At 37.6% G+C, this 25,960-nt stretch overlaps 1 protein-coding gene across 1 annotated transcript in view; it reads right to left on the bottom strand.

The window, feature by feature from the left end:
* Positions 1-25,960, bottom strand: part of LOC127654155 (neuronal growth regulator 1-like) — a 192,107-nt gene that overhangs the window by 116,003 nt on the left and 50,144 nt on the right. Inside the window, exon 3 of the mRNA XM_052141192.1 lies at positions 13,314-13,439. Coding sequence (XP_051997152.1) covers positions 13,314-13,439 — 126 coding nt within the window. The remainder of the gene's footprint in view (positions 1-13,313; positions 13,440-25,960) is intronic.

The raw sequence follows: 25,960 nt of genomic DNA, 5'->3' as shown, positions 1-25,960 counted from the left end.
TCTAATTTAATCCAACCCTTAAGTTCTTTGAACAGTTCATGAATAATTTATTTGATTTGACATGATTTATTTGAAAGAAAATAAACATTTCATGTCTATCCTTATATTTTTCATCTGGTCGAGGTTGATAAGGGGTTTTATAAAGTAATTAGTAATAAGTAATGCAATTACTTTTCAGACAGAGTAATTAGTACAGTAATCTATTTACACTGTATAAGATGTAATTAGTAGTTTGTAATTCATTACTTTTTTAGAGTAACTTACCCAACACTGATCATGCATTTACACAATGGCTTGAGACAAGAACTGGCCTCGACATGCACGTGTTGATGAACTGTCTCCTTTCTTAGACCCATAAAAAAGTGTCAAACACTATCAAATAATTTGGATAGGCTAAATTTGGGAGAATCAAACATCCACCACTCCTTTTGATATAATGATTCAGATAGATCACTAAAATTGCTTTGTTCGGTGATGTGTTTCAACTGTACTGCATCTATAGCCAATATTGGTAAAGCAGTCATTTTAATAAACTTTGCGAGTTGAATTGTAATGATACATTTCATATTGCTGCGCAACTCAGCATGAACCGCTAGAGGGTGCGTATGGAGATGGAATTGTTGCATATTAATATACAAATCGAAAGAGATTCACAAATAGAAATTTGGTTCACAAATAAATTTATTGAGATCGACAAATAAATGTAAGGAGTTTCACAAAATTTCATTCATTTCTAAATAAAAAGAATGAGATTTATAAATATATGTTAGAAGTTTCTCAAAAATAAAGTGAATTCACAAATAAATAAAATGAGATTTGCAAATAAAAAAATTATTTACATATATATTTTTTAACTCACAAACACAACTCTATCCAGCATTCACTTGTGAATCATGCACATTTATTTCTGGATTGCTTCCTGTACATTTGCGGATGGCTACACGCATTTGTTGATTGTGAAACAAATCTAGTGTCAAGACGTGCACACAAATCTACAATAGGTGGACTCCACCCATCATCTACTCAATCCAATCAGATAATGGCCATATTACTCGGAACAATCGTAGCATGCTCTATCTTCAACCAATCACACTTCATTTTACTATCAAGACGGGACCAGAGTCACAGCTCTAATGAGCATGGAATCAAGCGCATACAGATAACTTCCGAGGCCGCAAACTTTTAAAGAATCGGACATCATCAGAGGAATACTGTGACTTAAAAGTTTGTTTCAGTTATAAACATGTGTAGTGTCTTGTTAAACGTCAATCGTTGAAATTATTTGAAAGTTACTAAGCAAGGTAGCTTGCAATTCGTCAGCATTAGCAGGCAAGATCAAGTTAGCTACAATTACACAGATCAATCCTTATGGCACTATATATCACATGTTTGCAGTTATTTAAGCTTACCTGTCCAATAATAAAAATGCCAATTAAGGGTCGGATTTGATCCAAAAAACCAAACTAAGGTCCCTCCAGGATCAAATGCCCTGCCGATGTTCACTCAAGTTTTTGCTCGACCACGATCACGTTCCCACTTAGCCAGATGTGATTCTGTAGATAAATGTTTTTTGTTTTTTTGGCTTACTCAGAGTTGTGTAAGAGTCGGTGTTGTGTTGGGAGCCGGATGCTGGATCCCATCTCTAAGATTGCCTAGTATTGTAGTTTGTCGTCGCTGTTGAATAGTGGAAATGAAGCGATTACTGTCTGAGGCAAGGCTCTCGGGAGTGCACATAAATGTCACATCCTTTGGATTTTCCCAGCAAAAGCGACCCGCACCCTTTGCATGAAATTCAGTCTACAGGCTTTAATAGGCAACCTATTTGTATATAAGTTGCGTTCACAAATTGGCAATACAAATATGTGAATATTACATGAAAATTGTTACATATTGTTTAAGTGACCTTCTACCATGCTATATTCAATCACATTTATTACGATCGAAAAATTCTTGCCTGTTAATAGTTCTTAGAATATTAAAATCCACAAAAGGAGGTAAATCCTTTACATATTTGGCTCCTAAACTATTGAATAGTCTTCCTAACACTGTTCGGGACTCTATTCTAGACTATCTACTGTATTTAGCCAATCGTAAATCAACTCATAGTTAGGCTGTTTAGTTAGGTCTGCCGGAACCAGAAACACTTCTCATAATCTATAACTCTGCAAATTGAATGGCATCTATGAAAATGTTTTTCTATTTGTTTCCTTATTCCTTATTTGATTCATATCCCGAGGTTACCAGAGCTGGTGTCAAACTCCACTGCACGTGACTCTGAGGGATGATGACTAAATACAGCCAGTGCCAGCCAGACATCACTTCAGTCTATTACGATGGACTTCAGAGGATGAACTGATGCCCACTCCAACCATAAGACATGGGCCACTCATACGCCACTGCCTGAATGTTGGATATAGGATAGACCTCACCGAAATGACCTGCCGGTTGAACTGCAATGCACTTCACTGATCTCTGCCTGCATCACCTTTGTCTAATGATGGACAACACTTTTAAAATGGAATATATACACTCACCTAAAGGATTATTAGGAACACCTGTTCAATTTCTCATTAATGCAATTATCCAATCAACCAATCACATGGCAGTTGCTTCAATGCATTTAGGCGTGTGGTCCTGGTCAAGACAATCTCCTGAACTCCAAACTGAATGTCAGAATGGGAAAGAAAGGTGATTTAAGCAATTTTGAGCATGGCATGGTTGTTGGTGCCAGACGGGCCGGTCTGAGTATTTCACAATCTGCTCAGTTACTGGGATTTTCACGCACAACCATTTCTAGGGTTTACAAAGAATGGTGTGAAAAGGAAAAACATCCAGTATGCGGCAGTCCTGTGGGCTGAAAATGCCTTGTTGATGCTAGAGGTCAGAGGAGAATGGGCTGACTGATTCAAGCTGATAGAAGAGCAACTTTGCCTGAAATAACCACTCGTTACAACCGAGGTATGCAGCAAAGCATTTGTGAAGCCACAACACGCACAACCTTGAGGCGGATGGGCTACAACAGCAGAAGACCCCACCGGGTACCACTCATCTCCACTACAAATAGGAAAAAGAGGCTACAATTTGCAAGAGCTCACCAAAATTGGACAGTTGAAGACTGGAAAAATGTTGCCTGGTCTGATGAGTCTCGATTTCTGTTGAGACATTCAGATGGTAGAGTCAGAATTTGGCGTAAACAGAATGAGAACATGGATCCATCATGCCTTGTTACCACTGTGCAGGCGGTGGTGGTGGTGTAATGGTGTGGGGGATGTTTTCTTGGCACACTTTAGGCCCCTTAGTGCCAATTGGGCATCGTTTAAATGCCACGGCCTACCTGAGCATTGTTTCTGACCATGTCCATCCCTTTATGGCCACCATGTACCCATCCTCTGATGGCTACTTCCAGCAGGATAATGCACCATGTCACAAAGCTCAAATCATTTCAAATTGGTTTCTTGAACATGACAATGAGTTCACTGTACTAAAATGGCCCCCACAGTCACCAGATCTCAACCCAATTGAGCATCTTTGGGATGTGGTGGAACGAGAGCTTCGTGCCCTGGATGTGCATCCCACAAATCTCCATCAACTGCAAGATGCTATCCTATCAATATGGGCCAACATTTCTAAAGAATGCTTTCAGCACCTTGTTGAATCAATGCCACGTAGAATTAAGGCAGTTCTGAAGGTGAAAGGGGGTCAAACACAGTATTAGTATGGTGTTCCTAATAATCCTTTAGGTGAGAGTAGACTATCAATTGATTGCCAACAAAAGCCTTAATCAGCCAACTAACAAAGGACAATGTATCTATATGAATTTCTGCAGTTAATCCAAATACAAAATTTAGTTTAAACACTGGCCCTTCACACTTTAAGTCTTAGGTTATGACTCATACTGCACATAAATAACTAATATTGGCATCATATTCATGCTGTTTAGCCATATGGAATCTGGGCTCCACAGTGAGTCTGGTTTCTCCCAAGGTTATTTTTCTCCATTAACCAATGTCTTATGGAGTTTTGTGTTCCTTGCCAGTCGCCTTCGGCTTGCTCACTGGGGTTCTAAATACAATTATTATTTAATTATTTAGTTTTATGCACAATTTACAATCATATTCATTAAACTACACAATGATGACTCTTAAGACTGTATATATATTAGTTTCAATTTCTGTTAATCCATGATTTTCTGTAAAGCTGCTTTGAAATAATAAAAAATTATCTGGAATATATCTTCGAATATTGAGTTGCACTGAATGATACAATTATATATATATATATATATATATATATATATATATATATATATATATATATATATAAAGACTGTTAGGGGAGAAATAAATGTGTGTTACTTCTGAATTGCTGGAACACTGATAGAAATACAGGAGCTCCGAGCCCTAATTATTCCATCCCTTCGTTATTTGCATACACATTTGTGTGTTGAATAAAAACAATTACATCTTTATAGCAGGTAACAAACTCAACAATTTAGTTTGCTTTGGGGTTATCAAGGAACCGACTTAAATGCTTATCTGAGCTGACAATTTGCTATTTTGATTCCAATGCTCTGCAAATGAATTGAAGCAAAGACTGTACAATGGGATAAATTGTGTGAAATGTATTCATGCAAAACAGCTCATATTTGGCCGTACAAAGATGAAAAGGGAAGTAGGACATCAGAACACTGAAAGCAAACATCATAAAATTAGACTTAACTTAAAAAAATGGGCACGTGTTCCTTTCCACCTTCAAAACAAGGTGTTAAGCATGACATCTAACAGCTTTTGATAATGCATTAAGAAAATAATTTCAGCATGACTTGAATAAATACAACTGCTGAACAAGACACACAGTCCCATAACATCTCAGAACCACAATGTCTGTATTTAAGGTACAGGAAAGCATGCAATTCTTAGAAAGCATTTGAGATGTAAAAATCAGAAAAAAAAATAAATTGAAAAATTGATAAAGGGGATTTCTAAAATACACAATGGCCCAAAAAGAATTCGGACATTCACAGTAGGACAAACTTTTTTAAATTTTCTCCCTAATTTGGAATGCCCAATTCCCAATGTGCTCTAAGTCCTCATGGTGGCATAGTGACTCGCCTCAATCCGGGTGGCAGAGGATGAATCTCAGTTGACTCCGGGTCTGAGACAGTCAATCCGTACATCTTATCACATGGCTGGTTGAGTGCGTTACCGCAGAGACCTAGCACGTGTGGAGACTCATGCTATTCTCCGCAGCATCCATGCACAACTCACCACGTGCCCCACCAAGATCGAGAACCACCATTATAGTGACCACAAGGAGCTTAAGCCAAGGTGACTCTACCCAGCCTAGCAATTGGTTGCTTAGGAAGCCTGACTGGAGTAACTCAGCGCACCCTGGATTTGAATTTGCGACTCCAGGTGTGGTAGTCAGCATCTTTACTTGTTGAGCTACCCAGGCCCCACAGCAGGCCAAACTTAAAAACACATACATGTTTGAATTAGACAACTAAATATTAAACCAAGTGGCAGATATTTAAAAGATAGCATGGGTATACTTTCTATGCACATAGAGTCACACCTACAGAGAGTTATACAGCTCAAAATTATGACAAAAAGTATTTGGACACTCTCTGGTTGTCTATTGGATCATGTCTTTACAACAAGTAGTTAAATCTATATCTTCAGAAGCAATCAATATTTAAGTCATTTTTTATCATAAATTCTTCTCCCTGCCAAGTAGGGGGCGATATGCACAATGAATGCGAATAACAAAAAACAGAAGAAGAATATGTAACTTAAAGTGGAGATCTACTGAGCAGGGAGGAGAATTTATAGTAAAAATTAAAATATATTTATCTGTTTCTCACCCACAGCTATAATATAGCTTCAGAAGTGGTGGTGGTGTAGTAGTCTATGGAGTGGTGGTGGTGTAGTGGTCTAAACCACAGTACTGGTAAACTGGTAATCAGAATGTTGTTGGTTCGATCCCCATAGTCACCACCATTGTGTCCTTGAGCAAGACACTTAACTCCAGGTTGCTCCGGGGGGATTGTCCCTGTAAGAAGGGCTCTGTAAGTCGCTTTGGATTAAAGCGTCTGCCAAATGCATAAATGTAAATGTAGAAGAAATGGGTTGTCTGGAGTACTTTTATGTTGCCCTTATTTGAATATTGGAGCTTCAGACATTTGACACCCATTCATTTGCATTGTATGGACCAGATGAAAAAGTCATACACATCTGGAATGGCATGAGGGTGAGTAAATGAGAGAATTTTCATTTTTGGGTGAACTATACCTTTAAGGGGAGCTGACTTCATCCGTGCACTATAAATCACTTTGGTACCAGTAGTAGTAACTGCAAAAATGGCTCAGAAAAATAAAAAATTTTCTGAGAAAATGTCAGATGTGACTTGGTTTGCTCTTTTGATATCCAATGCAATCCCTACGTTTTTATGTGTTTGTTCAAATTTCCAAATAATTTTTGGGGCCCCTGCAGTTGTTATATCACATCAATAACAATCATCACATTTATGAAACATTAAGGCCAAAGGCAAATGTAGTTGTTATTTTAATAACAAATATTAACCAATGTTAATGTTTTACCAAATAGCATCTATAGGTATCTTTATCAGTGATTAACTCACTCCATAATTCCCTCAGCTCAGCGATTTATTTTCTTTTTTCCTAACAGAGACTTCACACTGAACCGTCACTTATCTTACCGATTACACCAAAAGAGGAAATTACCAAGGTTTAGTGACACATTTAATAATGAATGGAACCCTTTACAAATTCTCTTGAAATCAGCCAACATCAGACTCTGAACAAAAACACATGAAATCTAATTAAGTGCCAAAATGTATTCAAACATCAACCTGTCCTTTATCATCAGTGATCTTTAACTGCCTCCTATATTGTATGGAAGCATGCATGTCAAGAGTTATTTGAAAAGCTCAAGAGATACAGGTGGAGCCTCTGGGAGATGTCACTCCAACCAAATTAGGCAAATCATAGCAAGGTTAAAGGTGGGGTATGTGATTTTCTTTTTTGACCATTTTTTCAAAATAACTTGAAATCCTATTCCTAACCCACTTACTGGCTGTAAATTAGAAGCACTGAAATGAAAATTAAGCAATTTAATCATCTGTGGAACGGGCAGGACTCGAAAAACTCCAGCCAATCATTTTCAAGACCATCTAGAATCATTGGACAGAAAATGTGTCAATCAAGCGGTCGTACCATGCCCCCTCCCCCACCACCCTGGCGCTGAGTGTCCCGTTCGTGCGCATACTCAAAGCTCGTGACCCAGTAACAGGAAGCGATTGTATTTATGTATGGAGAATAGAGCTTTTATAGTGCTAGTGGGGTTGTTCCACATTTCTATGAATCCTGTTTTGAATAGAAGACAGCTGTACAGGCGCCAGGGCTGGCGATGTTCTTTTTTTACAGTTATGAGAAAATCAGCTCTACACCTTTCAAGAGTGGTATGCGACCCCCTCCTCCTGCTGTGTCAACAATTTGCTCTGAAAAATTGTCTGACAGGTGAATGCACTGTTTGACTAGTGAGTCTAGAACACTGCTAGAACACTGCGCATCTGAGTTTTCGCTCGTGCATGATTGCGCGTCCATGTTTTTCGAAAGGGTGGATTCAGGGCCAGCGTTGGAGGAGAGAAGGTAGGACCTTAGAGTTGTGTATTTTCAAAATCTGCCGGCCGTTTTGCAAATCACATACCCCACCTTTAATCTAGGATTCCACATTGCTTTGTGTTAAAGGTGGGGTATGTGATTTGCAAAAATTTTCAGAGCAAATTGTTGACACAGCAGGAGGAGGGGTTCGCATACCACTCTTGAAAGGTGTAGAGCTGATTTTCTCATAACTGTAAAAAAAAAAGAACATAGCCAGCCCTGGCGTCTGTACAGCGGTCTTCTATTCAAAACAGGATTCATAGAAATGTGGAACAACCCCACTAGCACTATAAAAGCTCTATTCTCCATACATAAATACAATCGCTTCCTGTTACTGGGTCACGAGCTTTGAGTATGCGCACTGAACGGGACACGCGCCAGGGTGGTGGGGGAGGGGGCATGGTACGACCGTTTGATTGACACATTTTCTGTCCAATGATTCTAGGTGGTCTTGAAAATGATTGGCTGGAGTTTTTCGAGTCCTGCCCGTTCCACAGATGATTAAATTGCTTAATTTTCATTTCAGTGCTTCTAATTTACAGCCAGTAAGTGGGTTAGGAATAGGATTTCAAGTTATTTTGAAAAAATGGTCAAAAAAGAAAATCACATACCCCACCTTTAAGTGCAGTCGCAGTAAGCACTTTCCCACATTGTGTGGACAGCACAAAGTACAATTCCTTGAGGTCTGCCTGCTGCTGATATGATGAGTGCTTGCAGAGGATACATTATGGGGTGAGGTGGCAGTTCTGTGTACATCTCTACCGTTAACCCATGAGAGAATACTGCGGCAGCCAAAATGTTACATTATTAGAGGTTTCCCCCAGGCATTCATTGTCGGCAGTGAACCATCAACTATCATTCAACCACACACACACACAAGCATACAAAACACACACACACACACCTGAACCGCCTATTCACAGCCATCTGGGTATTTCACCTTAACCACGATAGCATCCTCATTGTTCAATAAGTGCTATAAAACAATTGCTGAATTTCGGTCCAAGCACTTTTAAGAGCTGGTCTCTGTATTAAAACCATTTGGCGATGTTTAGACAGACTGTCAGCGCCGAGTATTGAGCTATTGTTCAGGAAACAATAAAACAGAGTAGCTACAATTTTCAGGAGGTAGAGGCACAGACAAATGATTTACAAAAGGACAATTGAACGCTTCGGTACAGCCTTATCATATGAGAAAAAAAAAAAATCTAATCTAATGTGTTCTAGTCAGCTATTTCAAAGGTCAGATTTCCATATATCCCGAGGCCTTAAATCACAATGGAAAATGCTTATGAAAGCATGTTTGGGATCAAGCGTGCTGGACTAGGCTGTACAGAATGTGAGACTACCCCATATACCTAATATCAGCCTGATCTCATTAATATACATAGCTAGGTGTACATTCATATTTGTAACATTTAAGCATACATGTCTGTAAACTACTGGCCAAAAGTTTTGAAATACTTGACTGAAATATTTCTCATGATCTAAAAAAATCTTTTGATCTGAAGGCGTATGCTTAAATGTTTGAAATTAGTTTTGTAAACAAAAATATAATTGTGCCACCATATTAATTTATTTCATTATAAAACTACAATAATTGAAATTGATGACTTGGACCAAATAATAAAGAAAAGCAGCCAATAAGTGCCCAACATAGATGGGAACTCCTTCAATACTGTTTAAAAAGCATCACAGGGTGATTCCTCAAGAAGTTGGTTGAGAAAATGTCAAGAGTTCTGCAAAAACTACTTTGAAGATGCTAAAATATAATATGATTTATTTTGGATTTTGTTTAGTTAAAACATAATTCACATAGTTCCATTTATTTTATTCCATAGTTTTGATGACTTTACTATTATTCAAAAAATAAAATTATAATAAAGAATATGGGTGTAAAAAAATTTGACCGGTAGTGCACGTTTGGATAGACATTAAAACGTAAAATATGGACATTTGAAAGCATCTAAAACACCCACCTCCGGGGGGATTGTCCCTGTAATAAGTGCCCTGTAAGTCGCTTTGGATAAAAGCGTCTGCCAAATGCATAAATGTAAATGTATAATTTTTCTAATTGTGTTCTCCTATCTCAGCTTAATATGCAGAGACAACTATAAGTAAGCCATTTTTAGGTTGATTACCCCTGAAAGAGTAAACACTGTGGCACTATGAAAACATTTCACATAGCACATTGGCTAATCCAATGGTGTGAGTTTAGAGCAGGGCTATATGTGTACCAATTGTATTGAGAGGGAGCATTCAAACAGGGAAACCTGTTTGAAAAGAATAATTATTTTCCCAATGCTGTGTGGTGACAGTTTAAGAGGCCAATAAGGCAGACAACACAAGAAATGCAAACATAATATAAAGTAAAACTAAAATTATAAAAGAGATACGGAGTATGCAGTAGGTAAGCAGCAATAGGGCCATACAAACACAATGCTGTGATATTAAATGTGAGGCGGTGGAGATTTATTGCTGTGTACTTGATAGTCAAGCAACTGCTGTTTATAACACATTGCTTGGTGGTAAAAGCCTTAGAAGGAAACCTGTTCATCACTATGACTTTAAAAGGTCTTATGCATGGTGTTTTAAAAAAGTATTTGAGTAATTTCCCCCCAGTTTTATATTGATGGAAAGGCTGCAAAGATGCTAAATTAGAGGCACACACAAGTCAAAGGTATGTGATGTGACCAATTATAAAAAGATTTAAAGGCCTACTGCATGTAGTGTATTTCACCTGTGGTGGGGGATTGCCCGCCAATTAAATCTCTAGTGTGGACCTAGGTTGCACATTCAACACCAAGCATGATGATTGAAGGACTACTAGAAATAACTGTCCTGTGGCAACTGTAATCACAGTTTTAAACTATTACCACAGTGGTCCTTTTTAAGGAGCCTGTCATACTTGATGTTATGCTGTATTATGATTTATTAAGTCTGAAAATATGGTTCACTTGCCCAAAGGAAAAAAAATAAAAAATACAATGACGAACAATGGGTCTCATTCACTAACCATGCATACACAAGTATTTGTGCTTAAAACCTGTGTGCAAACATTTTCATGCATGAATCAAGCAACTTTAAATAAGTCTTACTGACATCTGATTAACAAAAATGATGTATTATAGCTCGATCTGGGATAGGTTCTGCATACAAATGCAGCAGATCACGTGTAGTTTAGGCCTATATAAAAGGTGTTTATTGTGTTATGGCACACTTGGCTTTACTCTTCTTGTTGCATAACAGCCCCTTGTCCAATTGGCTCAAACATATACCAGAGTGGTAAAGGAATAGTTCACCCAAAAATAAAACTTCTCTCATCATTTACTCACACTCAGACTATCCCAGATGTGTAAGATATTCTTTACTTTGGCGAACACAAACAAAGATTTCTAGAAGAATACCTCAGCTCTGTAAGTCCATACAATGCAAGTGGATTATGGCCAGAACTTTGAAGCTCTAAAACACACATAAAGGCAGCATAAAACTAATCCATACGACTCCAGTAGTTAAATCCATATCTTCAGAAGCAATGTGATAGGTGTGGGTGAGAAACAGATACACAAACATATTCTTCTTCTTTCATTTTTTGGCGATTCACATTCTTCGTGCAAATCGCCACCTACTTGTCGGGGCTGGTGGAGATTAGTAGTAAAAATTACTTAAATATTGATCTGACCACAACCGGCAGGCACAGGAACAGTTTTTTCCCTCAGGCTATCTATCTCATGAACAGTTCAATTGCCCCATTGAGAATAATTATGTGCAAGACACAGTTTTGCACATAATTATTTTTTTATATTTATCCAACACATCTACCTCTTCTCTTCTGCCAATTCTGCCATTTCATTCCTCATATTTTTTTTTTATTATAAAATTGCACAGTACAAATTTGTATTTTGCACTACATAACAGAAAATAGATTTGTATTAAACTTGCACTATGTATGTGTATGTGTGTAGCTATGCATGTGTGTGTCTGTGTGTGAATGTATGTATATGTCTAATTATTTGTAATTATTTATTATTATTATCTATGTCTTACTGCTGTTTTTGTATAGTTTTTTATTGTTGTGCACTGGAAGCTCCTGTCACCGAGACAAATTCCTTGTATGTGTATGCATACTTGGCAATAAAGCTGATTCTGATTCGGATCTGTTTCTAACCCACAACTATCATGTCGCTTCTGAAGACATGGATGTTTACCAATGGAGTCGTTTGGATTACTTTTATGCTGCCTTAATATGCTCTTTGGAGCTTCAAAGTTCTGCCCACCATTCACTTGCATTGAATGGACCTAAAGAGCTCAGATATTCTCCTAAAAATCTATATTTGTGTTTTGCAGAAGAATGAAAGTAGTTGAGTATGGGACGAGGGTGAGTAAATGATGAGATAATTTTGATGAGTGAACCATTTTCATTTCTAGGTGAACTATTCCTTTAAGCCCATACAAACCAACATTTGTGAGTCATGCATATTTTGTTTTGGTCTAAATCTGCTGTTTTGGCATTACTCTCCATCAGTATAGTATATTTGTGATACTTCAGTTGACAGTATCAGCAAACAATTTAATTTTATAACTGTACATCAACCCCTTCAGGGGCAAAAGTAGCTGTTAAAATGAAAGGTTTCTGGTTTCACTGGCTCTCTTTCACTGTCATCTACTTTGCCCAGACAGACATTAATTAACATGAAGAAGAATAGCTTAAACTAATGGGTTTCAGTCATATTTGGGCCAAACTGAAACTGTGAACCGAAACAAAGTGAAAGAGGGTGGTGCTTTTGGTAATTATTGAAGCACTTTTCCTCAAGTTTTCAAGTGTTTAATTTGAAGTAACCAGCCTTTGGTACTGTTAAAGCTTTTTGATCAGAATCGAAAAAAGCAATTCAATAGCAAAAATATACAGGTGAATGAAATAAAGTCAGCAGCACAATGATAAGTGCAGATGTCCTCAATAAAAAAATCACAAGCACTCAAAAGTATTGCGGTGCACAGAATTTTCAATCTGGTTTGTAAATGTGCCCAACATTTATCTTTAACTGCTGAATATACACTGAAAGGTATAGATGAGGAAAATGTATCATCATACAGTATGTTGTTTGTGCTCTTTGAAGTAGAGTAATAATAAATATAAATAAAAAGTATTTTTGAGAACAACAGCAAATTAAAGAGATAAGTGATTAAAAGCCTTTTCATAAACTCAATTTATTATGAAGGGTTTTGAATAGAATCCTGTACGTTTCATCACCATTATCTTCGGAGCCGTTCAAACTCCACCAGACACTGAACAGCAAACACACATTCATACTTTGTTTTAATAAATGATAAAGCAAACAATTTCTGGGGTATTATATGTCATCTCAGCTAGAACCATCAGTATGGCTCTAGTATGGATGTGGATGAATAGTATAAGCAGTACAATAAAAGTGCAATCAATGTCTTTATGCATTACATATGTGGCATATACCTCACATACCACCGAACTTAAATTATTATGAACAAAATCACAATGGGTCTTCTTGAAATGCTTATGACAAATATCCCATTAAAAACAGCAAATTAATTCTTAAGGACATGCCAATTATTAACTGTAAACTTTTTAGCCATATTTTAACTGATATGAACTCACCTGATGGGGTGATGTGTCTCCAAGAGATTTTGGGCTCTGGTTTTCCACTGGCTGTGCAGATGAGTGAAACATTGCTGCCTTCGTTTACCGTAATGTCTGATGAAATGTCATAGATTTTGGGAGGAACTGTGAAACAAAACAAAGAGTCAGATACAAAAAGCAACAAATCTAATGTAATGTTTGTTGCCACAAACATGAAAAAAGCTATCTTGATCTAAACAGCTTAGTATGTGAACAACAACAAGAGCAAAGAATTTAGAAAAATTGTATCATCAGGAAATGAATTGTGTGTGTGTGTGTGTGTGTGTGTGTGTGTGTGTGAGCGTGTATTTATCACTTTGTGGGGACCAAATGTCCCCATAAGGATAGTAAAACCCGAAATTTTTGACCTTGTGGGGACATTTTGTCGGTCCCCATGAGGAAAACAGCTTATAAATCATACTAAATTATGTTTTTTGAAAATGTAAAAATGCAGAAAGTTTTCTGTGGGGGTTAGGTTTAGGGGTAGGGTTAGGTTTAGGGGATAGAATATAAAGTTTGTACAGTATAAAAACCATTATGTCTATGGAAAGTCCCCATAAAACATGGAAACACAACATGTGTGTGTGTGTGTGTGTGTGTGTGTGTGTGTGTGTGTGTGTGTGTGTGTGTGTGTGTGTGTGTGTGTGTGTGTGTGTGTGTGTGTAATAAAAAGTACGTAATTATTGCTTTTGACAAAACTAGGTATTGTTGTATTGGCGCATATAAATGAAAACGATTAAACATCATTCTTGAGTTGATTTAGAGAAAAAAGGTGTGGGAAACAGGTCTTAATTATTCAGTGCTCCTGAAACTTTTAGGGGCCAAATGGCTGTTTTAGCTTCCACATCACAGAATTGCTCGATTTAGATTGTTGTTTAAAAACAAGATAGAAAGCCAAAGAAAAGGCAGCTGATAGCTCATTAATCGTGTGTTAAATATATAGACTGTATAGTTGAGCGCACAAATTTGCATTCCCATTTTGTCTCATAAGTTTTCACACTTATGTGTGTGTGAAAATCCCAGGAGAAATGCTCAAACTTGCCCGTCTGGCACCTACAATCATCCATCTGATTACCTAATCAGCTAAACGTATGGCAGCAGTGCATAAAATCATGCAAATACGGTTCAGGAGCTTCACTTGATGTTCACATCAACCATCAGAATGGGGGAAAAAATGTGACCTCAGTGATTTGGAGCATGGCATGATTGTTGATGCTAGATGGGCTTGTTTGAGTATTTCTGTAACTGTTGATCATCTGGGATTTTCATGCAAAAAGGTCTCTAGAATTTACTCAGAATGGTGCCAAAAACAAAAAAAGACAGAAACACCTTGTTGATGAGGGAGGTCAACAGAGAATGGCCAGACTGTTTTGAACTGACAAAGTCTACGGTAACTCAGATAACCACTCTGTACAACTGTGGTGAGAAGAATATCATCCCAGAATGCTATTCTGAAATGCGGGTTGCCGTTAATTTTGTGGCACGAGCACCTACACAATATAAGGTAACTATATAAACTCTTATAATAAAATATTATTGGATAAAATAAATTGAATACATACTGTTTAAAATGGCGGAGGACATTGAAATTTTTATAGGGAATGACTCTTGCGCACCGGCTACCGCGAAATAGAGAGGGATACCCCCACTTGGATGGCTATTTTACCAATGAGAAAGCTGACCTTTAGAAAGCTGACGGCATCTCTGCTTGGGTGTGGCAACAGGTGATTGCACACGCTCAATCTCTCTTTCTCTCTCTCTCTCATCTCTCTCTCTCTCACACACACACACACACACACATCCATCCATCCTTGTTTATCCAATAACTTCGAAAGTTTGAAACAGCACAAGCCTTGAAACTATTTCGAAAGTAAGTTTTGTTTTTGTTTTGAACCAGCAACATCAGATTCTGATCGGTCACGCAAGAAAGTAGTTCCATGCACAAACATGTTTTTATGACCGTACTCAGTTTTTCCTAATTATTTATAATTTACTTATTTGAACTGTTGTATTCAAGAAATATTACACTCGTAATCATGCTAATATATATATATATATATATATATATATATATATATATATATATATATATATATATATATTTATTTATTTATATATAGCATGATAGCGATTGCAGGTTTCTTTATAATTAAATGTGTGTATATATATATATATATATATATACACACACACATACTTTTAATTATAAAGAAACCCGAAATACAAATGGGACTACTATTTTGCACTCCCAGTGTGAGCTCACTGACTGCTGATTCACTGAGACAGTGATTCGAATTCAAACTGCTAAGCTGAGCTCCTGAGTTCAAACAAGCTCTTGTCGGCCAATTCATTATAAAGACCAGGTTCAAAAGAGTTATCTATTCATGAATCGGACATCATTGCTTGTGCTGTGTTTGTTGCTGCGTGCAGTCCGCAAGCTCATATCATCAACAGAAAGGGTGAAAAGCGGCACGAAAGATGTATTCAATAACTCACACGATGATTTCTGACGAAACCGCACATGAAAGCACACATCCTGACTGTCGCAAATGGCGACTAGATTTTAAATGTTTGTCACAATAATTTATTTTTGGTCGCATTAGCATTCGAAGGTCTGGAGCCCTGTTAATTTTTACTTGCTTTTATACTTGCATTGAAATGATTTCTTTGATTGAAGAAAAATCACATTTTAAAGTCATTTCCAAGAAAATACATAAAGTATAGACATATATTGAACATCGTCAACAGGCTGAAAAATATTAGTTATTTATTCATATTAAAGATTTTTTTCTTTGCCATAACACCCAGCCTTAGTGAAAAATTGCCAAAACTCTGGTAAAGAGTTTCTGGCAGACCATATTGCAGGCAAGCGACCACTGTTGCATGACATTATGTGTCATGATGCACCTTATCCTCTCTGTCACTATACAAACTGAAACCAAATCTAGCTGAAAATCTGTCTTTATTCCCCATTCCATATCACAGGGCCTTTGCTCTCCCATAAAACCTTAATGTCAGTCAAATAGGGGTTTAAGAATAATACTCTCACCTTCTGATTTAGCTTTCCTTCATAAAAACAATACAGATTTTCAGAGGACTTAGAAATCAGCCATTCCCTTTGTTCATTTTTTAGGTCCAGCTCTGATTCAATGTCAAATTCTTTGAAGTACATTTCATTTAACTAGACAAATTCTGACTTGCATTTGTTGGCTGAAAAACTTGTACAATGACAACACTTCCTCAAGACCAATTTTCTTCCCAGATAATAAATTAAGCAGTAATGATTCTTTCTTTTGTAGTAAAATCCAATTAATAGTTATCCTGACATGCAGACACCCCGCTGCATGAAAGCATAACCTGCCGCAATATATAATCAAATAAAAAATGATGGTCTTATAGAATAAGCAACACTCATCAGGTAAACAAAGTCAATTAGAGAAAAAAAAAGACCCTGGCAGAATCATAAAGCCTATTAAAAGTATTGTATGTTACTAAAGTAACCCTTAGATGGAGAGGACATTCAAGTTTCCAAAGAGCCAGAGCTATAGTTTATTATTGTATATTTTTTCTTTTCACATTCAAGCATTTGGCACCTTGCAGGAAAACCTCAACATTATGCACTCTTACTCTGTTTGATATCCAGTTCAGATCTTGCTTTTCATGGTTTTTGGTAATTTGCTGGTACTAAACGGTTCAATTGAAATTACAGTCTCCACTACAGGTTTACTTGAACTTGCTCCCACTGTTGACAAATGTCCACAATCACTGATAATACAAATGGAAAATGTTGCATTTGTCTACTGATCATATACACCTTCCACAGGATCAAGACCCCATTAGCTAATGTTGAGGAGTCAGGTACTGCCTCCTAAAACGAGATGTGTGGCCTCTGCAGCTCTTTGAGCTGAATAGGTTCTAAGAAGACAGAAGTAATGAAACATATCATCATCTTGGTATATATTATATGGAGCTGAGGGTGAAAAAGAATCTATATTTTGTTATTCCTGACAACACTGTATTGATATTCTAACAATTTTCAGTTTAAAACCTTCACACAAAGCTATTATATGTGTTGGAATTATTTTATAGTGCTTATTTTTATGGTGTTTTTATTTTTGGAATATATGATTGTGATTATTTCTCTGCTTGTTTTTTTACATTTAAAGTGATTAAAACATATTGTGGTTAAACATGATAATATCCGATGAGACTGCTTGGAATTACATAATGCATCAGGAAACAGACAACCACAAGTCTGCTTTTGCTGTCTATACAGTTTATTGATGCACTGGGCACTTGCACAATTGTCAGTATTTGACATCTTGTGAATGAGAACGAGTTTACAATGAAGATAATTGAGAAACAGATGAGTAAATGATCGCAATACATTGCAGTTTTGCAATACACAAAAAATAACATTATTATCGTATCAAGACACAGATATCGATTTAATATCTTAACATCAAGTCCCTGCTGATTTCCTTCCTAAGTGAATATGGGCCTTCCTTTAAATATGTAATTGGATGTCTTTTATTATCATTTTTCCAGACAAAAATGTAGTTTTACAATGCAACAATGACAAATTTGCGTTGAAACTATGTTTCTTGAGCTTATAAATTGGCATAAAAAGCACAGAGGATTTGGTGTACTGAAGAAATAATTCTCATTAATACTGAGACAGAGTTAATGTTCATTACTGATCTTGAGTGTGCCACCTGCAAATACTGAGTTTATTATTAGTTGGAATGAAACCCATTTTTTCAAGTAGTTAGATGAAAAGAGGGTATGCTTCAGCACTCCACTGAACAAGCCACCATAAAAAGACACAAAGGTAAAAAATGTAGCCTGCACTCTAACTATCATTGAACACATAATGAAAGAAAATGTTATTTAATCGCAAACTCAAGGCCTAACCAGAATTTGACGTCTATGAATCCCAGCCAAGTATCAGCTTCAAAGCTTTCTGCCGTAGTTATTTTTAACCTGTTTATTTCCACTCAGACCATTCAATTGGTAAGGTAATGACAACAGCTGAAAAACAAGACAACACTAAAGCCCTACCCTAAGGTCCTATGAAGACAACTTGATGCTTTGTTTTCCATTTAATTCATTAACTGCTGCAGGATTGTCATGTTTGCCCATTCTACTCTAATCCCCCCTCCTCTGCTCGGCAGGAGACATTGAGATGGAGCTGCCACGGCTGATGGGGGGGGGCATTATCTGTCTCTCAGCCCCAGAGTGAATAAATAAACCTCTAATGACGCCACCTTGAATTACTGAAACGCTTGGAGCTATTAAAATGCATTGTTTCCTCTGAATAAAGTGGAGTACATGGCACGACTTTCTATAAATTCTGACAGGTTCTCCAGGGCTGACTGCTGCCACCTATTGCTTCACACCAACTGCCAACCCACATTCCAATTATGGAGCTAAAGGAAAAGTGGGCTCCTGTCATAATGCAGACTAGCACAGGCAAAGAGCTAGGGAGAGACAGGGAAAAAAAATCAGACACAGTCTAATTTATTTGTGTCAAATAATTGTTGCCTTCCAAATATTTTTGGCAAGGAATAAAAGAATGAAAAAATAAGGCTGATGTTCTATTAATGATCTTGTACTTTACAGTATTGTGGCTATTAACAGCTTAAATGAAGTTAATTTGTAAATGGTGCTTATATGGCATGCTCATGGTAGATTACCAGTGGAATAGGCAGTAATATAGAAGACACACACTATTGCACAGCTGAGCCCTTCATTAACCTTTAGTTTCTATTCCACACCATGCCAAAAAAACGAGACCACCGTAAATGAATTTTTCACCCTTGGAAAGAACACTGGTCATCATCCATTTCACAAGCACTGCTAACTTACATTTAAACAGCAGGGTAAAACATTACTCAGCAGTCCATTTGACTGAAATGAACAGTTTATAGGTTTTCACCAACCTGGTCTCAAACAATCACGTTACTATAACTGCATTTTTGCAAAATTATTTTTACATAGCTCGCTGTAGGGTATTACGGGGCTAAAGGCTCCCAGGGGTAAAAGGCTCCATTGATTTTATTTTCTCCCAAAACACTAAATGGCAACAAAAACTACCTCAGCGCTTTACTAAACACCTGTTTGTCACTATACACTGCAAAATTATCCTGTTCCATCAGATCTTTGCATGAACTGTCTAAAGGATGATTTTGAGGACGTTATCTAATTTTTTACATTTTTTCAAATGTTGTAAATTGATGTAGCTAATGAAAATTCCTGAAATGAACACATTTATTTTGAGACAAAAAGCTTATTTGTCATTTTCAGTTTTGTTTAAGGTTATTAAATCAAATATTTTTCAGTAACTGTCCAATAAGTGAAAGGATAGTATTTGGAGTAGGGCTGCACAATTAATCGGAATGAAATCGAAACCGCGATTATTAAATAGCAAAGGCTGCGATTGAATTAAATAAATAAATAGTCTGCTCCCTTCAAAGTTTCTTTGCGCTGTTCAGTCCAATCTATATTAAATTAGCGCATTTTTACAGTGTTTTCAGATCGGTTATGTGCTCCACAACTCCCTCTCATGCTTAAGAGTAACAGAAGTGCTCCGAGTTTGGTTCCGTTTGCTTATGTGCGCTAAACTTGCTTTATTTACACTAAACTGGCGCGTCCTGCGTGAAGCGGTTTTTATTATTGTCTGCGGTAGCAGCATCTCAGTCTCCGCAAGACACAGGTATCATAATAATATCGCAGAATACAAGATGGGGTAAATTCAAACATCTTTATTAAATGATTGCTGAGCAAACAGCATTAACAGTAACAGAGTCCTCTTCTCCTTTCATTTGTTTATCTCACGAGAGAGCGTGTCGCCCTACACTCCCCGCGGAAAAAGTGAAAGCGGAACTAATATTACCAACATCCAACAAAATGAAAAGGTAGGTAGGAACATACAATAAATCTATATCATATATTTAGTTACTATAATATAATGCATTGCTATCAGTTCAACTTCAGTTTAACATTTAAGCCTCATTCTTTAGGGCTATCTTAAAAACTAGTAGGCTTATACAAACTATACTTTACTGTATATAAGGCCTAGAATAAAGAGTAACATTTATATTTTGTGTATACTGAATTATTCAATCAATCAACATTATTTTTGACAGAAAAAACTAGGCAACAACTATGGTTTTAACAACAGGGAAATTTAGTTAACAGTGACATTGAGCAGAAAGCTTACATGACCAGTTTTGACAGAGCTGCTGATAAAAAGTTAAATGATCAGCATAGATTGATGAGATGAAAATTGGAGATCGGTGTCAGATATATTCAATATTCAAGTTGACTGTTTCAAAAACTAATGTTGATGATTAGTGAGCCGATCCTGTCAAAAAATGGACAAAAGCACGTACACAGTGGATGATAACATTTGGATATGAAGAAGACTTTGTTTTACTGTTTATATATTTATTTATTTGTGGGTGAATTGAAAAAAGGTCTCAGTTTCTTTTTAAGAGGGCTAAATGTGAAAACCCCAGTAGCCTTTTTGCAGTTGAATATTACCATCATAATCGCAGTTCAAATCAAAATATTTTCAAAATAATCGCAATATGACTTTTTGTCCAAATCGTGCAGCCCTAATTAGGAGTAAAAAGCCCCCTGCTGCAGGGGCTAAAGGCCTATTGTTTTGCTTAAGTGTGTGTTGGGGGGACAAAAGGACAAAAGTTTTTGAAATTAACAGGAAATGGTTGACTTTTTCTGAAGTAGTTATTTTGAGTAAGTATCTTCTTAATTTGTTACTCAAAAAAAGTCTCCCTCACCACCTTTTTTTAAAAACTTGATTTTGATCGAAACAACCTTCCTTTGCTATTTCTTTGCATACACATTATATTGCTCCATCAATATTCAATATTCAATAACAAAAACCTTTTATTCGTGAATAAAACTGCTGATTATCAGTTTATAAACACGTTTTTGCTCTGTTCCTCACACAAAGCTGTCTTATGTCATTACAGCACTTTAACAGTAGCTCATGACTTGTAAGGTGATATAGGCAATAAGCCATTTGCATTACATATCAAATAACATTTACATGCTTATTCATGTACAATCAAGTTGCGCAGTACAGCTGCACTTGCAAAGCAAAGGTCTAGGGTACGAGCCCAGAACAGCAAAAGAGTTGACATGTGAGCCAAATTTGTCATAGCACCATCTGACAGGGTGGAGGGTGGGGCCGGGTCATGATGCTACATAAACGGCCCCTAATCAGGTTAATCGAGCCTCAGAGAGGGATAAAGGCAGACAGGAGACTGCAGTGAGACAGAGAAACTCCTACTGTCCACCAAATACACGGTGGGCCGTTCCGTCCGCCAGGGGCCGGGGGACTGCCTCCAATCCACCCAGGGAGGCATGGCTGTTGTCCGCTAGAGGGTGGAGGAGTGGCCGGGGACCAAGCTACAGCGTATCAGCGAACCAGCGATTAAGAGTTTTTTTTCTTCTCTCTCTCTCTCTCTCTCTCCCGATACGCGTTGGCCTTTCCCTCTCTTTTAAATGTTACTTAGGTTTTTATGGGGTACTGCGCTGTTACAGGGAGTACCCCCTGTGTTTTTAATTATTGTTTTTTCCCTCCACTTGTCCTTCTCCCAGATTCAGGAAGGCTGCGATGACCTGCCGGCAGACGGGTTGGAAGATGTACGTCATGCCGGGGGCTCCCCGGCCTGAAAGTTTGAGGGAGGAATGTGACAGGGCGGAGGGCGGGGCCGGGTCGTGATGCTGCACACCCGGCCCCTAATCAGGCTAATAAAGCCTCAGAGGAATAAAGGCCGACTGGAAGCTGCAGTGCGAGAGAGAGATATATTTACGGGCAGCTGTCCGACACCTTTGTGTGTTTGTCGTTTTGTTTAGTTCTTCATTAAACTATTATTTATATTGTCAAGCCAGTTCTCATCTCCACCTTTCCATGAATCCCTTTACACAACACAAAATAGCATGGGCGATTCAGCAATTTCAGCAATTGTGTTTTTCATCTCAAATTTGCTTTCTGACATTATCAGTTAGCTTTAAGGTTTAGGGTAAAACTTAATGGAGTATTAACCTTAGAAACCTCATCTGTTTAGGAAAATAATAAGTACGTTTTTATTTCAAAGTGGACATTTTATCTCGGAAATGCCGAAATGCATGTAATGAACCAAGTAATGTCATTTTCCAGTTCATGTGGACTCCCGTCGGTCTTAAAACAAATTTGGTCTAATTTGTGGAAGTAAACCACTGTTGATGATGTATAATTGCCTATTATACTATAATGTCTTTCTCATTGCTGCTATTCTCCACAGAAATTGCTCTTGGTGATCAGCTAGCATTCGTTTCCATTTTTCCCATGTTTTCTCTCTTGAGATGTTCCCTAGCTATAGTGGCAAACAGTTACGACTAGTGCCACTCATACCAGTGCCTAAATTGATGACGCAAATGTACTGTTCCGTGATTTGGAGCCAAATAATACAAAGGAAAAACAGACTAGCAGGAACGGGGGGAGGGGGTAGAATCGAAGTCAGGTGAGGTTCAAGCAATTGAAACAAGTGTGAAAACAACCCTCTGTCTTCTCCTGCACTTCCCTGTCTGATAATCCACCTAATTAAGCAGACAAAAGAAAGCATAATTTAATATTTTCCCAGAATCAGTTAGGAAGCAGTAAATGTATGTAGCATTAGCAACAATGATATTCATGCAAATCATTATCAAGAAAGATTTTGTGATAAAAATGGATGACAAAGGGGCAGTGACTGTAACAACAGCTTGACCAAAACACGTCATCTAGTGGTAACAAAATCTTGACATACAGTCAAATACATACCCAAATTTAGTTAGCTCCCATCTATGTAGGCCGCATTGTACAAGTTCAAGATGCACAGGTTTCACATGGTGATTATGGTGCCTTCTTTACTTTCTTTTGCCCAAATTGCCCAAAAAAGGTCTTCACAGAAAAGAAAATCCCACAAAGCACTGCTTTGTATATATACACTGGCAGCCAAAAGTTTGGAATAATGTACAGATTTTTCTCTAATGGAAAGAAATTGGTACTTTTATTCATCAAAGTGGCATTCAACTGATCACAATGTACTGTATAGTCAGGACATTAATACCATAAAAAATTACAATTTGCAAACATTTTTCAGAACTTTTTAAACTACTTCAAATAGTTCTCATCAAAAAATCTAGCTGTCATTTTGTCAAGATACACAACACGCTTCCTGTAGCTCTTGCCATGGATGTGGCTGTCTTGTCGGGCACTTCTCACACACCTTACATAGCTGATCCTACAAAAGCTCAATGGGGTTAAGATCCATAACACTCTTTTCCAATTATCTGTTGTCCAATGTCTGTTTCTTTGCCAACTCAAACCGTTTTGTTTTGTTTCCCGTTTTCAAAAGAGGCTTTTTCTTTGCAATTCATCCCATAAGGCCTGCACCCCTGAGTCATCTCTTTACTGTTGTACCTCAAACTGCTGATGAGCGGGTAGAATTCAATGAAGCTGTCAGCTGATGACATGTGAGGCATCTATTTCTCAAACTAGAGACTCTGATGTACTTATCCTTTTGTTTAGTTGTACATCTGGCCTTCCACATCTCTTTCTGTTAGAGCCAGTTGTTCTTTGACTTTGAAGACTGTAGTGTACACCTCTGTATGAAATTTTCAGTTTTTTGGCAATTTAAAGCATTGTATAGCCTTCATTCCTCAAAACAATGATTGACTGACAAGTGTTTAGAGAAAGCCGTTTCTGTTTTTACAATTTTTTACCTAATATTGAACTTAAGACATTGCAGTCTATTGCATGCTGTAGCAACTCAAAAACAAACAAAATGTATTTAATTTATTAAAAGAACTTTCAGCAGTGTTTTATATAATAGCAAGTGAATTTCTAGTACCAAATGAGCAATTTAAAATGATTACACAAGGATAAGGTGTTAAAGTGATGGCTGCTGGAAATGGGGACTGTCTAGATTTGATCAAAAATGACTTTTTTCAAATAGTGCTGTTCTTTACATCAGTAATGTCCTGACAATACTTTGTGATCCGTTGAATGCCACTTTGTTGAATTAAAGTACCAATTTCCTTCCAAAACTGCAAAATCTGTACATTAGTCCAAACTTTGGCCACCAGTGTGTGTGTGTGTGTGTGTGTGTGTGTGTGTGTGTGTGTGTGTGTGTGTGTGTGTGTGTGTGTGTGTATATATATATATATATATATATATATATATATATATATATATATATATTGTTGGTCCTCAAATACTCAGATAAGAGACAAAGGCAGAACTACACACAGTCATAAAGCCTGACTGCGGCCTATATGAACACTCAAAGACTGATAACAAAAACCAGAAAAATCAAACAAAGGGAGTTCAAAACAGACTACAAATCCCATGAAGCCTTGCTCACTTTACACATATGTGTGCAATTCTAAAGATTGCACTCTCAACCTCTATTCGGATGAAACGCACGACAGAACGCGTCCCTCAATATGACGTCATCAAGAGTATAAAAATCTCAGAGCTCTTTCTGGGCCTTGCTACCAGCGACAGTATGTGCCTCGTCTAGATGCAGCCCTGCTGCACCTAGGAGTAGCCTTGTTGCCCAAGGAAGCAACATACATATCTGAAACTTTGGCAATATGATCTCCATCTCCCTGGACAAGTTGAGATTTCTCCATGTTCCGGATCCGAAGGAGACTGCCGAGCAATCCGCATCTTCACCCTTTTGCCTGCAGAAGATTTCTCTTCCTTCAACCGAGTCGACTTTGCTGTTTTCTCCGCCGACCCGCAGAGAATCAGCCACCGTACCGCCCACCAACAGAGTGAGTAAATGGACTCACCAGAGCTTCGAGGAACCAAGTCGGAGTAATACGACAGATGAACACACATTCTACCCTTGTCCACACGTGACTCAAATAAGAGGTTTATGTCTGGCCAGAGATAGATAATTATAGTGTGTTATTCTTGTGTATCAAGACTATTGCTTGTACAGTTTATGGAAACCAGTATAATGAAACCAGTACACTGACTTTATCCATTAAAGAAACAATGACCATGGCAGACAGATTACAAGCCATTCACCGCATCTCTGAATGATAAAATAACGGTTGCTTCATCTCCCACGATTGTTAAACCGGTTCTGTTCTCTCTCACTCGTACCAACCGCACACACATGACCCCTCACAAATACCTGCAAACACATTTGGTGAGCAGATAACTTGGCAATAAAGCTCAGCTTTGTCCCTAACTTATCGTACCAGTGAAGGCACATTAAATGGGCAGTCTCTCCATCTCTCCGCCCACATCCGCGGCCACATTCTCTGGCCAGAAACTTCACATGACATACTCTCTATGAGAGCTACATCCGCCATTTTGTGCACTCCACTCCTTACACACACACACACACACACACACACACACACACACACACACACACACACACACACACACACACACACACACACACACACACACACACACACACACACACACACACACACCTTCCTCTCATGTATTATAGGCTTATTTGTTACAATATCTAATCATGTTACTGTTTAGTTTGTAGTTGGATGTCGGACGTTTATTGACTGCATTGTATTGATTATTAATTGATTTT

The sequence above is a fragment of the Xyrauchen texanus genome, chromosome 13 (assembly GCF_025860055.1).
Source record: "Xyrauchen texanus isolate HMW12.3.18 chromosome 13, RBS_HiC_50CHRs, whole genome shotgun sequence".
NCBI classification, from domain to species: domain Eukaryota; kingdom Metazoa; phylum Chordata; class Actinopteri; order Cypriniformes; family Catostomidae; genus Xyrauchen; species Xyrauchen texanus.
The sequence above is the reverse complement of the archived record's forward strand: the minus strand, read 5'-3'. Positions and strand labels throughout refer to the sequence as shown.